The sequence below is a fragment of the Trachemys scripta genome, chromosome 4, assembly GCF_013100865.1.
Source record: "Trachemys scripta elegans isolate TJP31775 chromosome 4, CAS_Tse_1.0, whole genome shotgun sequence".
Classification (NCBI taxonomy): domain Eukaryota; kingdom Metazoa; phylum Chordata; order Testudines; family Emydidae; genus Trachemys; species Trachemys scripta.
This window is the reverse complement of record NC_048301.1, coordinates 66,992,074-67,005,626: the sequence shown is the minus strand read 5'-3', so window position 1 is coordinate 67,005,626 and position 13,553 is coordinate 66,992,074. Positions and strand designations below refer to the sequence as shown.

At 45.9% G+C, this 13,553-nt stretch overlaps 1 protein-coding gene across 1 annotated transcript in view; it reads left to right on the top strand.

Annotated features, from left to right (window-relative positions):
- The window catches only part of SUSD6 (sushi domain containing 6), a 122,599-nt gene extending 112,475 nt beyond the window's left edge, over nt 1-10,124 (top strand). Inside the window, exons 4-6 of the mRNA XM_034769324.1 lie at nt 806-944; nt 2,758-3,182; nt 4,699-10,124. Of these exons, the coding sequence (XP_034625215.1) occupies nt 806-944; nt 2,758-3,182; nt 4,699-4,724 (590 nt within the window). The 3' untranslated portion in view covers nt 4,725-10,124. The remainder of the gene's footprint in view (nt 1-805; nt 945-2,757; nt 3,183-4,698) is intronic.
- The last annotated feature ends 3,429 nt before the right edge of the window (nt 10,125-13,553 follow it).

The following is a 13,553-nucleotide window of genomic DNA, read 5'->3' as shown; positions in this document are numbered from 1 at the left end:
GGTGCCGGGCCGGGTGCCGGCGGTGCTCGTGGGGGCCGGGTGCTGGGCCGGGTGCCAGGCCGGGCCGGGCCGGGGGGCTCGGCCGGCGGCTCGGGTGCCGGCGGTGCTCGGGGGGGCCAGGTCGGGGACTCGGGTGCCGGGTCGGGGGCTCGGCCGGCGGTGCCGGGCCGGGCCGGGGGCTCGGGGGACAGGCTGGGGACCTGCGGTGCCGGGGGTGGGCCGCGCCTCCTCCCCCCCCCCCCTTACCTGCTTCAGGCTTCCCGCGACTCAAATGTTCGCGGGAAGCAGGGGAGGGGGCGGAGACTTTGGGGAGGGGGCGGGGTTGGGGCGGGGCGGGGCTGGGGGCGGGGCTGGGGCCCCTTTAAAGTGTCCTCCTTTCGGAGGCACTAAATATGGTAACCCTAGCTTCTCCCATCAGCATAGCTACCGCTGCCCAGCTCCCTTGTCATGTTTTACCTGTGCCAAGCCATGGGGGTTCCACTTCTTTCCTTGGGGCAGACTCTTCCATTGGCTAAGAATTCCTATTAACATGGAGCTTTTCCTGCTGTTCAGCCTAAAACACCCTTCTGTTACGCTAAACAATTCTTTTCCTTCCTTATTGTCATCAAGCCTCTTTGTAGTTGTCACTTAATCAAACTAAATGTATGTTTAACTCATTCTCTCCTAAATCCGCCTCCCTCCCCCCCTCTATTGCTCTTCCCTGAGACTCCCTCCATTTTTCAGAGGCCCCTTGTATGTACCTTGTTCGCATGATGCCTGTTCTAAGGCATGAACCATTTAATTTCTGTTTCTTTTGGTTTTGTAGATAAAGATTCGCCCCCGACAATCGGGGTGCCCACCCTCTCCATAGTGGCCTCCACAGCAAGTTCAGTAGCTCTGATCCTTCTCTTAGTTGTACTGTTCGTTTTGCTGCAGCCAAAGCTGAAGTCTTTTCATCACAGCAGGTGAGCTCAGTGGGAGGAAAGTTTCAACAGAGGGCAGGGGCTCGGGGATGTAATATGTATTTACATGTGCAGTCCACAAGGGTGTTGGGTTTGTCTCCCCTTTCTGTCATCTCAACCCCATCACTCTTCTTTCCTTTCTCTGTCCTGTTCTTCTGTTTTTCTCTTATTTCCTTTTTGCATCCTCTTCTGCTTTTCTTCATCGCTCTTTCTTCAAGTTTGTTGCTTTGTTGGTCGTCTGGGTTTCGGTATAATTTCCTCATGTCGTGATGAGCAGGGTCTGGTTTTAATGGCCATAACTTCTCATCCCTTTCCTTTAAATAAATTTACTGCTGGCAAAAGAAGCCATCGGGTTGATGACCCAAGAAAAGACATTCTATTCTCATCTACAGAATAGATTTGCTACTGGCAGTCTTATCGCAAGCTTCCACTGCCTTGCCAATGTACCTCAGCCCTTATCTGAAGAGAGTTTAGTCTCCAGATCTTGTCAGTCTGTGGTCTGTCCACTAAGACTGCCAACAACAGGAGGAATCAGTCAGCATTAATGTGTGCTGTATTTTTTTGTGATGTGAACGTAGTTTATTGGAAGCTGGGCCTAACCTCCGAAAATTCACTTCCCGTAGGATAGCACACTGAATGGAGTTGAGGAAAGGGCTGTCCCCTGCCCTATTTAAACCGTGGGCCTCACAAACTCAGGACATAATGGAACTGTGATTTCACACACACCCCACCCCCATGCACTCATTACTTTTAGCTGCCCCATTTACATGTCTCCAGTGATGAGGCACAGGCAGTATTATGGGTGGGAAGAGTTCTGTGGATGCACAGTGTGTCCATGGGCTTCAGGGAATACAGCATCTGTGCACTGTGAAGCACTGTGCCCAGCACTTGTGAACCACTCCTCTTGGAGATCCCCTGAACTCGGGTACAGCAACGGTATCGGGCGGTGCTCTGCTTTTCATTTTCTGTGGCTACTGTTCTCCCATTCCACCTGATGAGCTATTTGCTATTCTATTTCTTTGCTTCTAAATTTTAAATGTAAGATGTTCTCCAAACCCTATTGGACTGTCCTCTACTTCAGCCTCCTTCCTTTCCCTGTGTTGGATGATTACCAAAGTAAGAGCCTGTGTATTTACGTCTGCCCCTTTCCCTGCCAGTCCCCAGCTCATTCAAGAGATCCCTCAGCTGCTTCTGTGGCTGTGAATTGTGCTGATATCACTAAATAAAGGTACTGACCAGCCAGAATAAATTGGTTATTCAGGAGCCTCTGATGTATGTGCACATCTCTGATTATCCCTGCGGGGTGGGCAGGGGGGAAATAAAAAAAGGTACAGGACGTTTGCCCTCCTGACCTGGGAAAAGACAGCTGTACATGGAGGTGGGGAGGGTCCCACATTTCAACTTCTCTGTTGCCAGAGGTGTGTACTATGCTATGCTACCCTTCTTCCAGGTGGCTACAGATTTGTCTTCTGAACCAATCACTGCTGCTCCTTAAACAGCTGGTGGGGTGGCTGTTGAGCAGTAGGGCATTGTCTCATTTGAGGGCAGAATTCTGGAGCATGCCCATCTCTTCTGCGGTGCCAGCCACTGTAACAGTAGGAGAACTAGTGTGTGGTCACTTGCATTGCAGTACAAGGAGGTAATTGCTTTTAATGGGATGTTGGTAAAATTCAATACTACTCCCCCTAAACAGGTCATTGTTGAGTGGTGGGACTGGGATAAGGAAAGGTTACTTCATGGCTCAGTGCGGGGCTCACAGACACACAGAGCCATCAGTCTGTGTATATGCTCTAAATTAGCTTTTTCCTCTTTCAAGACGTGATCAAGGTGTATCTGGGGATCAGGTCTCCATGATGGTGGATGGTGTCCAGGTGGCCTTGCCGTCCTACGAAGAAGCAGTCTATGGCAGCGCAGGGAACTGCATTCCACCCTCAGATTCACGGGTACAGATTGTGCTGTCAGAGGGAGCTGGGCAGAGTGGAACAAGTGAGATGCAGCAGCAGCAGGACCAAGGGGCTCGGGACTGCTTTGTTGGAGAGGACGAGGCCCCAGGACGCTCTGGACTGTGTGAAGCCAGTGGCTCTCAACGCTCTGAAACTGTTCTCGTACACCAGGCCACCACCTCTTCCTGGGTAGCTGGCATGGCAAGCAGTAGACCTGTGCACAAAGATGCTCAAGACTCAGAAAGCAGTGATATACAAAGCCTTTTATCACTTACTTCCTCGGAGGAATACACAGACGGTACGTGATATGAACAGGGAAAACTGAATGAGACACTAATGTGAATAAGCATAGTTGCTGCCGTGCAGCTAGCTAGGATGAGAATTACAAGGGCCATTGATTCTTGTGCTTCAGGGCACAAGTTGGTCACCAGCTGAGTGTCAAAGAAATTTCCCTGCCTCCACTGTACAGCGTTACATAATTAGGTGCATTCCGGGGGCTCTACGTCTTCCTCCAAAGCATCCAGCATTGGCCAGCATCAAAGGCAAGATGCCAGACTAGAAGGTCTGTTCTGCTCTGGTGCTTCCTCTGGTCTTTATCAAGTCATTTGCAAAGAACTTTCTCCCCACCCCCAGCAGTGCCATGAAAACGCAGGACAGTCCTATTTAGGCACAACCACTTGTTGGAGGGGGGCACTCTTTTGAAAATGAGCACTTTGCAATTCTGAGGCTCCTCCATTTGGGACACGGTAACTGACAAGGCAAGGGACTGGCTAGCATAGTGCTTAAAACACTACAGACCCAGAGCACAAGTCTAGTTTGAAGTCCTAAGAGGAATGAGTTGTGATGGTCTTGTGCTTCAGTCTCGTAGTGGACAAGAGTCCACATAACACGGACCAGCCCTCTGAGTTCTCTGGACTTTGCAGAAGGAAAGGCCTTACAAGGACAGAGCTGATGTGGAGACTCAACAAAGCTTTGCTTCTGTAGAGGTTAGACCCACTAGGTCAAGAATCGTAGGTGGTTTGTAGAACTTTATTTTCCATTGCTGCAAGCCCTATAACAGTCAGCAACATGACTTGGAACCCTACTCAACAATAAAACCCCAAAGGTTATTTCCCCTACAGGGAGAGAAATACCAAAATTCCCAAATATGGGAGGAAAACCTCAAATGTGGGTAGCAGGGTTGAGGGATAGTGTTGCCAAAAGCTGATTCAGTGGGCCTTTCAGACTCTGCAGAAATAGGTGGACAGTCCATGTGTTCTGCAGTGTCTAGCGCTGCTTTTAAATCACTGTTTAAGGCACCTCTTAGCAGGGCAGATTGCTATAAGCCAGAAGCTGGGAATGGACGACGGGATGGATCACTTGATGATTGCCTGTTCTCTTCATTCCCTCTGAAGCACCTGGCATTGGCCACTGTCGGAAGACAGGATACTGGGCTAGATCGACCTTTGGTCTAACCCAGTATGACTGTTCTTTTGTTCTAAGGAAGACTAGCCAAAAGGTTAGCTTACTGTGTCAAGATCATGCTGGAGCTACCTAACTCCCACCTACATGGGAACTTGCACTGGCTGTAGTTAAAGGTTAACTTGCCACAGGCCTATGTGCAGTCATCTGCTGCTGCTAGAAGGCGTGGGGAGATGTGATGCCTGGTGTCAGAGGGGGAAAGCTGCACTACTGTTGTAAGAGGTTGTCTGTCTGTATTGGGATGTGGGAGGGGCTGTAACATACCTCGTCTGTGCACTTTGTTGCCACCTGTTAGAAGCTCCGTGGAATGACCCATGTCAAGTCTGACCTTTTTTTTTTCTTTTCCCTCCCAGATATTCCATTGTTGAAGGAAGCATGAGGCCTGCTGCACTTGTTTAGCCTTCTCCCTCTTGGTTTCCCCTCTTCTTCCTTGGGATGCAAGCATTCTGTGCAGCCTTCCCCACCTTCACGAGCTGGGCCCTGGATACCTCCAAGCAGAGACCCTTCAGCTGAAGATCCAAAGGATTTCGCCAGGTTGTCTCCTCGATGCGCCATTCGGGTTGGTGCGGTGTCGGCCTTCCCATTCCATCTGCATTAGGGGCTTGAGTAATGTAATGGATTTGAGCTCCTCCCTCTTCTTCCCTCCCTGTGCCAGATGTTTGACTGCAGCCTCTGGAGAGCTGCTATTTACTTGTGCCTTTCTCCTTCTCACACCGGCTTGTCGCAGCTTCTCACAGGCCTCGCTAGCTCTTCAGCAGCCCAGAGAGCAGGGACCAAGAACTGCTTGCTCATTGGGTGCAGATATAGTTTATATAAAGATCTTTCTTCCAGTATCCTCTTGGTGACTAGGGCAGGACAGAACTCTCCAAGAGGGCTGAACCTGGGCTTGGGAAAAGTTCCAATATGGGTAATTTACACTATCCAGCAGTGCTCATAGTTTTTAAAAATAAAGTGGTATGTTCTATAACTTACATGCATATTAACAATTAGGCATCACTGACTATTGTAAAGGCAGAGAAGTCTGAGGTCTTTTACAAGATTTTTGGAAACACCTGACGATTTTTTCTTCCTCTCCTTCATGCCTTCTTTGTTATCCCCGTATCTTCCCCACAAAATATACATACACCCTGGATGTAGCAGAGTAACAGTTTCTCTGCAAGATTCCATTCCAAAAAATTCCACTGTCTCGTTCTTTCATTGACCTCACAATCCACTCAGTTTTTGTGTTTCCTGAAGTCTAGGGCTGTCTCTACTCTGAGAAATTTTACCAGTTCCTTCCAGTGCTGGTCTATCACAGGGGCAGCTCCTGGTGCTAAACTCTAGGAGAATTTCTGCGAAAGGCTAGTTGTAGACAAGGCTGAGAAGCAAAAAAACTTACAGTACAACCCTGATTATCTGATGTCCAGTTAACCAAGCCTATGTTAACTGCAGGTTAGTCACATTCTGCTGACACGGTGTGCCATGATTGTGGTCCAGTTTATCCAAAGGCCTGTTCTTTTGCAGGTATCGGGTGTCTGACGCTTTTTTAAAATATCAGTTTTCCTGCATAACTGTTTGGGTTTGCCTACCACCAACAACTTTTAACTTGACATGACAGTAAAAATGGAAACGTCATTTAGAAACATTGTCCCTTACTCCGTCAATTTTCCAGGAAACGTAAGGGCTTTTTAATGTGTTATCTGGATTCATTGGCCCTTTTTTATGTTTACAGTTTTGTCCGCAGAAATATTAACATTGTCAGCTAATGCTGGGGTTTTTGGTTAGCATCCCCAATTAGCTGGCAAGAGATACCATAACACATGGTACTCAAATACAGCATTCCACTTTCTAAATAGTTGCAGCATGTCTTCATAACCTTAAATGGAAAGAGTTGTGCTGTTGTTTGATCCTAATGGGACCGCTTGGTGCATTTGGAGCTGCTCCCACATGTGGGCCTCTTCTTCACAGGGAGGGGGAACAATGTGTTTGCTAAAACCCCTTCTGAAGAGTGGAGTTGACACAGTTTGGTTGTGTGGCCATTATGGAGACAGCAGAGCAGTTTTTAAACAGTTACCTGGAGCAGGACCCTCCCCAGTCCAGAGCATGAGTTTTAATGACTCTCTTGACAGAGCTGTCTTAAAATAAGCCTAGGAATACATTCCTTGTCCCTTGTGTATGTAGGGCCTGGTGTGACATACTGGAGGTTGTTACATATATCGTTTACTGCATGAATGGTCCTGCACAAGGGACAGCTGTGTCCCATGGCCAAATGCATGTTTGGGGCTGCTTGGTGGATTTAAAGGAGTTAAGCAGGGAGGACAAGGGAACAGTTTCCCTGGAGTTGGTTCCAGCAGCAGTGCTTGGCCCATCAAAAAAAAGTCTATGCAGCTCATTAGTTGAACTAAGGCAAAAGTTAAACTAAGGCTGGGGATGGAGGTGTGTGTGTGCTCACCCTAGTACCCTAGTCAGGTGGTCAACCAGCAGTTGCCCTAAAGGGAAGCCGGTAAATTTGTATTTGAAATGGAGGGAACAATGAGATGTGGCTTTACTCAGCAAGCTGTGACTTCTGGGTGAATACCTCAGCCCCCTTCCTCTCCCCTTTATAATTGTACTCCCTACCCAGAGCAGTGATTATATTAGAATACTTAATGTTATATAACACTTTAAAATGGATTATTGCTGCAGTAACTGAGGTTAGGCTCCAGCTGCAGTGGGCAGGGATTGGCTGCAATGTATAGCCAGCAACCTGCCTCCCCTGCTCATTAAATTCCCTAATGCATTTGCCTGTTAATTCCCAGGACAGCTGTAACAGTGGGTGTGTATATGGGGAGCAGCTCTCTTTCCCCCATCCCGTGTATCTCGTAAATTAAGTTGCAAGAATTGTTTTAAAGAGACACTGTCAAGTTAAAAATAGTATATTTTAAACAAATTTCTTTACCTATTACAACACCCTAGGTTACTGCAAGAATTTGACAAATCCAACTTTCACTATCCTTGGTGGGTTTGTTTCTGTCTCAGTTTGGACAATAAAAAACAAACTTGTTTCATTTCCAGCTCAATGGTGCTGCAGTATTTGGCTTTCAGACAGTGCAGGCCATAAGTGTATTAGTTTGTAAACTGTTTCCATTGGAATTTAAAAAAACATCAGCATGGAAATATTTCTACTGTTTTAAAATTGTTCTTCTACAAAATCCCATGTTTGAAGTAAGTGTCCCTATAACCTGGTCTCTCACTTCTTATCGAAGTGCAAACACTGACCTTGTTTTCTTCTCTTCAAACAAATACAAAATAGAATGAATTGCTCTCTAATTAGCTTAAGGTTCCCTGGTAACTAAAGCTGACACCCAGCAGCCTGGGTGCAAAGGCCAGGTGCCACACTTTTCAGCTGACAGAAGAGCATTTTCTTAATGGAGCTGGAATTTGATCCCAGGGCCTGACCTTGCTTTGAATGCTGAAACTGACAGTCCTGCACCTAACGAAGCACATAGTGGCTGTGTCCACGAACCCCCACTCACAATAGTGTGGTTAGCCACCAGTCTGAGAGAAATAATCAATTGGAGAAAAACAACAGAAGGGGACCTTAATTTTGTTTAGAGTCCCTCAGAGTTTCTTTCCTGGGAGCGAGGGGTGTGGGGAGAGGGAAAAGATGTGGCTGTAATCAGCAGAAATGGACAATCATTGTCTCTTAGATTTTAAGAGGATAAAACAGCAGCTATTGATAGTGGAGATGGCTTTTCATGGGAGGATCTAATTGTACCCTGCTGGCTGGTAATCTCTGATGCCCTTAGATGCCTTGGCGGTTGCAGAAAACCAACGTGCCACTTTCCTCTGTGGAAACATCCATGCAGACTAGAGACATTAGATCTGATGCAAGCCGGAACAAGCAGAAACAGCTTTTGGGCTGTTTCACCTTCCCAAGCATTCAGTTTACTTTCATATAAAATGAGATCGAATGAGGAGGGAAAAAACCTGTTTGAAAACTTATCTGCTGGACTTCTAAAAGAAAAAAACAACCCTTTTTCTTTCTCTTTACTGAGCAATATGTGGATCATTACCTTCATACCTTTAAAGTCTAAGGGAGACTTGAAGGGGCAGGAATCAATTTCTGGGAAGGGAAGAGAGCTAGAAAGATAAGTGAGATGCTGCACACTCAGAACTCCCATTTTAGTCAGTGAAAGCAAGAACTGCAGAATTCAGCCTTAAAAAACCCTTGCTTATGAGCTCTCCCATAACTTGATAGCATTAAATTGGAGTGAAGAATACAACGTTTCTTGCTGGAATCATAGACCAGGGTTGTCAAAAGGAGACAGTCCCCCTATAGCATTCCCAACATGATGCAGTTTTGTGTTGTCTTACACATGCTGTACCCTGAAATGCTTAACAAGAACATTCAAATGATTTAATTATACATGAAAATTAAAAATAACTAGCACTTGTAAGGAGGTACAAAACATAAAGGGACACTGTCGGGAGAAATTTACAAAACACTGCGTGCAAAAGAAATTCTTCCATGATTTCCTTTCTATTCCAATTGAAAAATGTTTTTTCAAACAAGGATATTCCTCTGCCGTGTTTGCAATCCAACTATTACAGTACCAGGCTAGTGAAACTGACTACAAATGAAAGTGAACTGGATTGGTCTCTTCTCAGTGCCCAAATTATAGAGTGCAGCGTGAATTAAAAGCAAATTTTAATCATGTCAGTGTTGGGATAATATAAAGGGATTAGTAACAGGTAAGGGAATGTTGGTGGTTTGTGTTTGTTTTTTGTTTTTTAAAAATAAATAAGGGCCTCACTCCACTGCAGGTGGAAGGAGCAGGGTTCTTCAGCGTTCTTCTCCTTTGTAGGACTGCTGCACAATTAGAGCTCTGTGGCTCTGGGAGGGAGGAGAGCCAGAGGATTTCCATCCTTTTAAACCAACAGCAAACTTGCAACATAAATTACGCTCTGTGAGCATCATCTTACGTATTTCCCCTTGGAAGTGAACTCTCTCAGGATTTCCCCATTTAACAATTTGACAACTTTTATGCTTCTGGAGGTGTGACTTGCCCTAACAGCACATGGAGTAATTTGGGAGAGTGAGAAATATTGACATTATTCCAGAAGGAAGTACAAGACTCCCCCAAGAGTGGAGAATTTGGGTTGATTTGAATTGGGATTCAGTGAGCGCAGCAAGTTCTGCTGTAGGACATAAGCTGGGCTGGGAGATCATTGCTGTGAGTACAGAAGACAGAGCACCTAGGGGTGAGCGAGTGAGTAGGAGCTGTTATTAAAAGCTCCAGCAAGCCCTGTAGGTGTCTCAGACTATTGGGTGCAAATGCGTATAATGTGAGCCCATAAGGAAGGGTTCACTGTGCCTAGATGATCAGATACTAAAAACCAGTGATTCCGCCATGTAAAAATGTGGAGACGCAGCAAGATAGAAATGTTCAGATTTCCTTGCTGATCTGTTTACAACATGTCATGTTAGATAATTTGAAAAATTAGTTTATTTTTGGACAGCAATTGTTTTATTAATATTCTTCACTTCACCCAGCCTGGACAGCAGAACTAGTATAATCTGTTTCACTTTCTGGTTCTCAGACACTAGCATAGTAAATTTCATCCTGCAAAGAAGGAACTGCCAATTAAATTTGATGAAAACATTTGTTCTCAGAAACTTGTAGTTAAGAAGTTTCAGTTCTCTCTGTAAGAGGCCTTGGAAGCATAGAGAGGCTGCCTAAGCCTGGCTTCATTTGAGGGAGTGTTTTTATATTGGAAGTGAATCTTCTGCCAACATTTCAGAACCTTGTGAAAAAAACAAAACAAACCCCAAGAATGATTGTTCTGCTCTCACCCCTCCCAGGACAAAGCATGCAAGTCTCCCAGACCTCTCTTCAGAGAGCTCTGTCCTACATACTGCTTCTAACTTGGCCTTCTGGATAACTTTAAGAGGTTACATGTGGTTGCACCAGAGTGGATGTGTCTGAATTAAATTGATGCACTTCTATTTTAACATATGCTTTTTGCTTCTATCCCAGGGTGAGCCAAGGAGAGGGGCAATCTAATTCTGCTGAAAAGTAATGCTTTATTTTTGATTCTCAACTTTACATAAGAGTTCAAACCAAACACAAAGCTGAACTGTCTGTGGAGCAGACACTGTGTGATGCATTGGGCACACTGCAGGTAGTTACAGATAGGGAAGCTTGGTTGCCTTCAATGCATTAATTTGTTTTCTGGTTTTTATCTGAGTTACACCACTATGGAATTGTTTGCGGAATGGTACTCCTAGATGTGGGATTTTAAAACAAATGAAACGTAATTGTGCAGGATGTCACTCAATCAGTTTTATTTTTGCTTTATTTTATATATATTTTCTGGTCTCCTGTACATTGCAGTGGGTGTGAAGATAGTGTTTTAATATTTGTACAAAGTTTAATTTAATTTTAATTGTTCTATGTATATAACTGCATTTCTAAATTAAAAAAGTTCTTTTGAAGTGAATGTCTAACCTCTTGCGTGTGCTTTTTTTTTTTTTTTTTTTTTAAATGTTATCCTTTGGCCTCATGCTGTTGGGCTGGAGTGGAGAGACCAACCAGCAGGTTATTTGATAATACTCTACACTTCTTTAGCACCTTCCATCTGGGGATGTCAAAGCTTGTTGCAGACAACGAATGAAGCCTTATCGCACCTGGGAGCTAAGGGGGTTCTGTTTCCATATAACATATGAGCAGACTGCACAGTCACCTTTTCCATGCATACAATTAGTAGGGCTCAGTCTTTCCCCTAGGTAATACATAAGGGGTGGAAGGTGAATGGGCAAAGTGACTCTGGTAAGGTGGTGGGTGAAGGAATAGGAGGAAGGAAAATTCCAAGACGGGTGAGGTGTTCATTGGATGGTTGGGCGGACCTGCCAGTGAAACAACTGTTGGTATTGAGTGGATTTGGTTTGGGAGAGATATAATGAAGACTACTGAGCTTGCCTGGTATAAATTAGCTTTAGCCTAAGAACAAGTTGAGATATCTTGATCCCAGTACCGGATTCTCTTAATCTCCTGACAAACTGGATGGGGCCTAGATTTTCTGAGACAAACTCCAGGACCATTTTCTGGCGCAGTTCTTGTATATACCCACCCGCCCCGATCTAGTCCCAGCTGATTTACTAACTTGCTGCATGATCTTGAACAGTGGGTGTCAAACTTTTTTTACCAGCGACCCCTTTCACACAGCAAGCCAATAACCCCCCCCATAAATTAAACACACTTTTTAATATATTTAACACCATTATAAATGTTGGAGGCAAAGAGGGGTTTGGGGTGGAGGCTGACAGCTTGCGACCCCCCCATGTAGTAACCTCACGACCCCCTGGGGGTCCCGACCCCCAGCTCGAGAACCCTGATCTTGAACAAGGCACTTTGCTTCCCTCTGCTATTAATTGCTGTAGCATCATATGTGTTCATGCAATTAACAACTGCGTAGGAACACGGCTAGGAGCCTAGTGAGCTTCTATGTCCTAAATTAGCAGATCAGACCCCATTAAAAACTGTGGTACAAGAGCAGGCAGCAGTGACAAACCAGCAATGGAGGGAAGACGCTTGATGTGATTGGCTGCCTTTTCCAAGATACAGAGGGCAACACGAAAGGCCCTAATCCACGAATGGGGAAAAGAGAAAAGGGGAGATGGGCAAAGCGCTGTGCGTGAAGTAGGACTGGAAGAAAACCAGGTGAGATGTAAGCAGGTTGGAGCAGGTCAGAGTTTGGGGGATGAGGTGCTTGCACATGGCGTAAGGGGACAAGAAGTACTTGAGGGTGGTGGGGTGTTTCGAGTGGCAGCAGAGTGGTTTATTTTAAAGTTGTTTCTCTAGTGCCTAGCAGGGGAACTAGACCCTCTAGGCACTACTGGAGTGCAAAGAGCAGTAATTGCTGCAAGGTTTCGATAGACTGGAGTGGAGAGAGTTGAGAGGAGGGGGTTACAATAAACAAGAAGAAAGACGAAGGGTTAGCAGTTGGGATGGAGGAAAGGGAGGATGTTAGCACCAACGTAGGAAGAGAGGATTTGGAGGAGAACGATAAAGAAAAGCAGAAGGAACGACAAGGTTGCAAATCTCAGGGTCATGGACAACGGTGGGTTTGGTAGTGAGAAGCAGGAGGGACGAGAGAATTTCTGGAGGAAAGGTAAGCTCATCTGCTGAGATCCTGAATTGGAGATAGCAGTGGGACAACAGGAGGAGGTATTGGAGAGGCATTCTGAAACGAGGCAGAATACTAGGGGATATGCAGATCTGAGTCCCAGAGTAAGGACTGGGGTGTGACACCCTGTCTTAGGGCATGTTGCCCCTTTAAGACAGGTTGCAGGACCAGCTCTGCCCTGTTCTGGGTAGAAACTAAACTAAGAACAGATGGATTCTGGGACTTGTGGCCCAGAAGGCCCATGAGAGTTGGAGACCATCCAGGAATGCTGGGAAGGAAGCCAGCTGTATATAAGCTCTCTGCCTGCAGTCCAGGCATTTGGGGAAGGAATGGTCTCTCCATCTTGACCTGCACTGAGAGACAGCTAGAGAATGGAAGGCTGGAAAGGGAGTCATTTTGAAACTGTTGGCATGGGGAGCCCCTGAACAGGGTGACTTGAACAACTGGTGCAGGCAATTGCTGCTTCCTTCAGGGCCACAACTTCAGCACAGGGGGGAGAGAAGCTCTTCTCCACTCCCCTGGACTGAGAAACCAAAAGCCTATGGACCTTCCAGAGACTGGAGTTTTGTGGGCTCCTCTTCCACATGTTTGTCCTTGAAATTTTGTTACCCAAGAGAGGGAGGAGTTTCTGGTTTAGCTGAAGGGGCTACCAGCAAGGGGAAATTGAGGCAGTGAGCACAGTCTCATGGTAATCCAGGTAAGACTCCTTCACAGGTGCTTGGCTGAACTTCCCTGAAATCTCCAAAATGATTCAACCATCCCAAACCAAAAAATGAGACTTGAAACCATACCGGATACATACCCAAGCTGAACTTTGCTGGGATACATACCCAAGCTGAACTTTGCTGGGCAGTTGTCTGTCTGGCCAGTGGAGTCTCTGTTGGCCAGAGTAACGTTTGGGATTTCTCAATCCTGCAAATATTAATCAAGTTTCCAGGAATCGCAATCCTTGTCTCAGTAACCTATATTATGGGAGTCTGAGGTCTTGCATCCTTTGATCTATGCTAAAATACAAGACAGACGTGAGGAGGGGGAAAACATTCAGAAACCACAGAGAAAT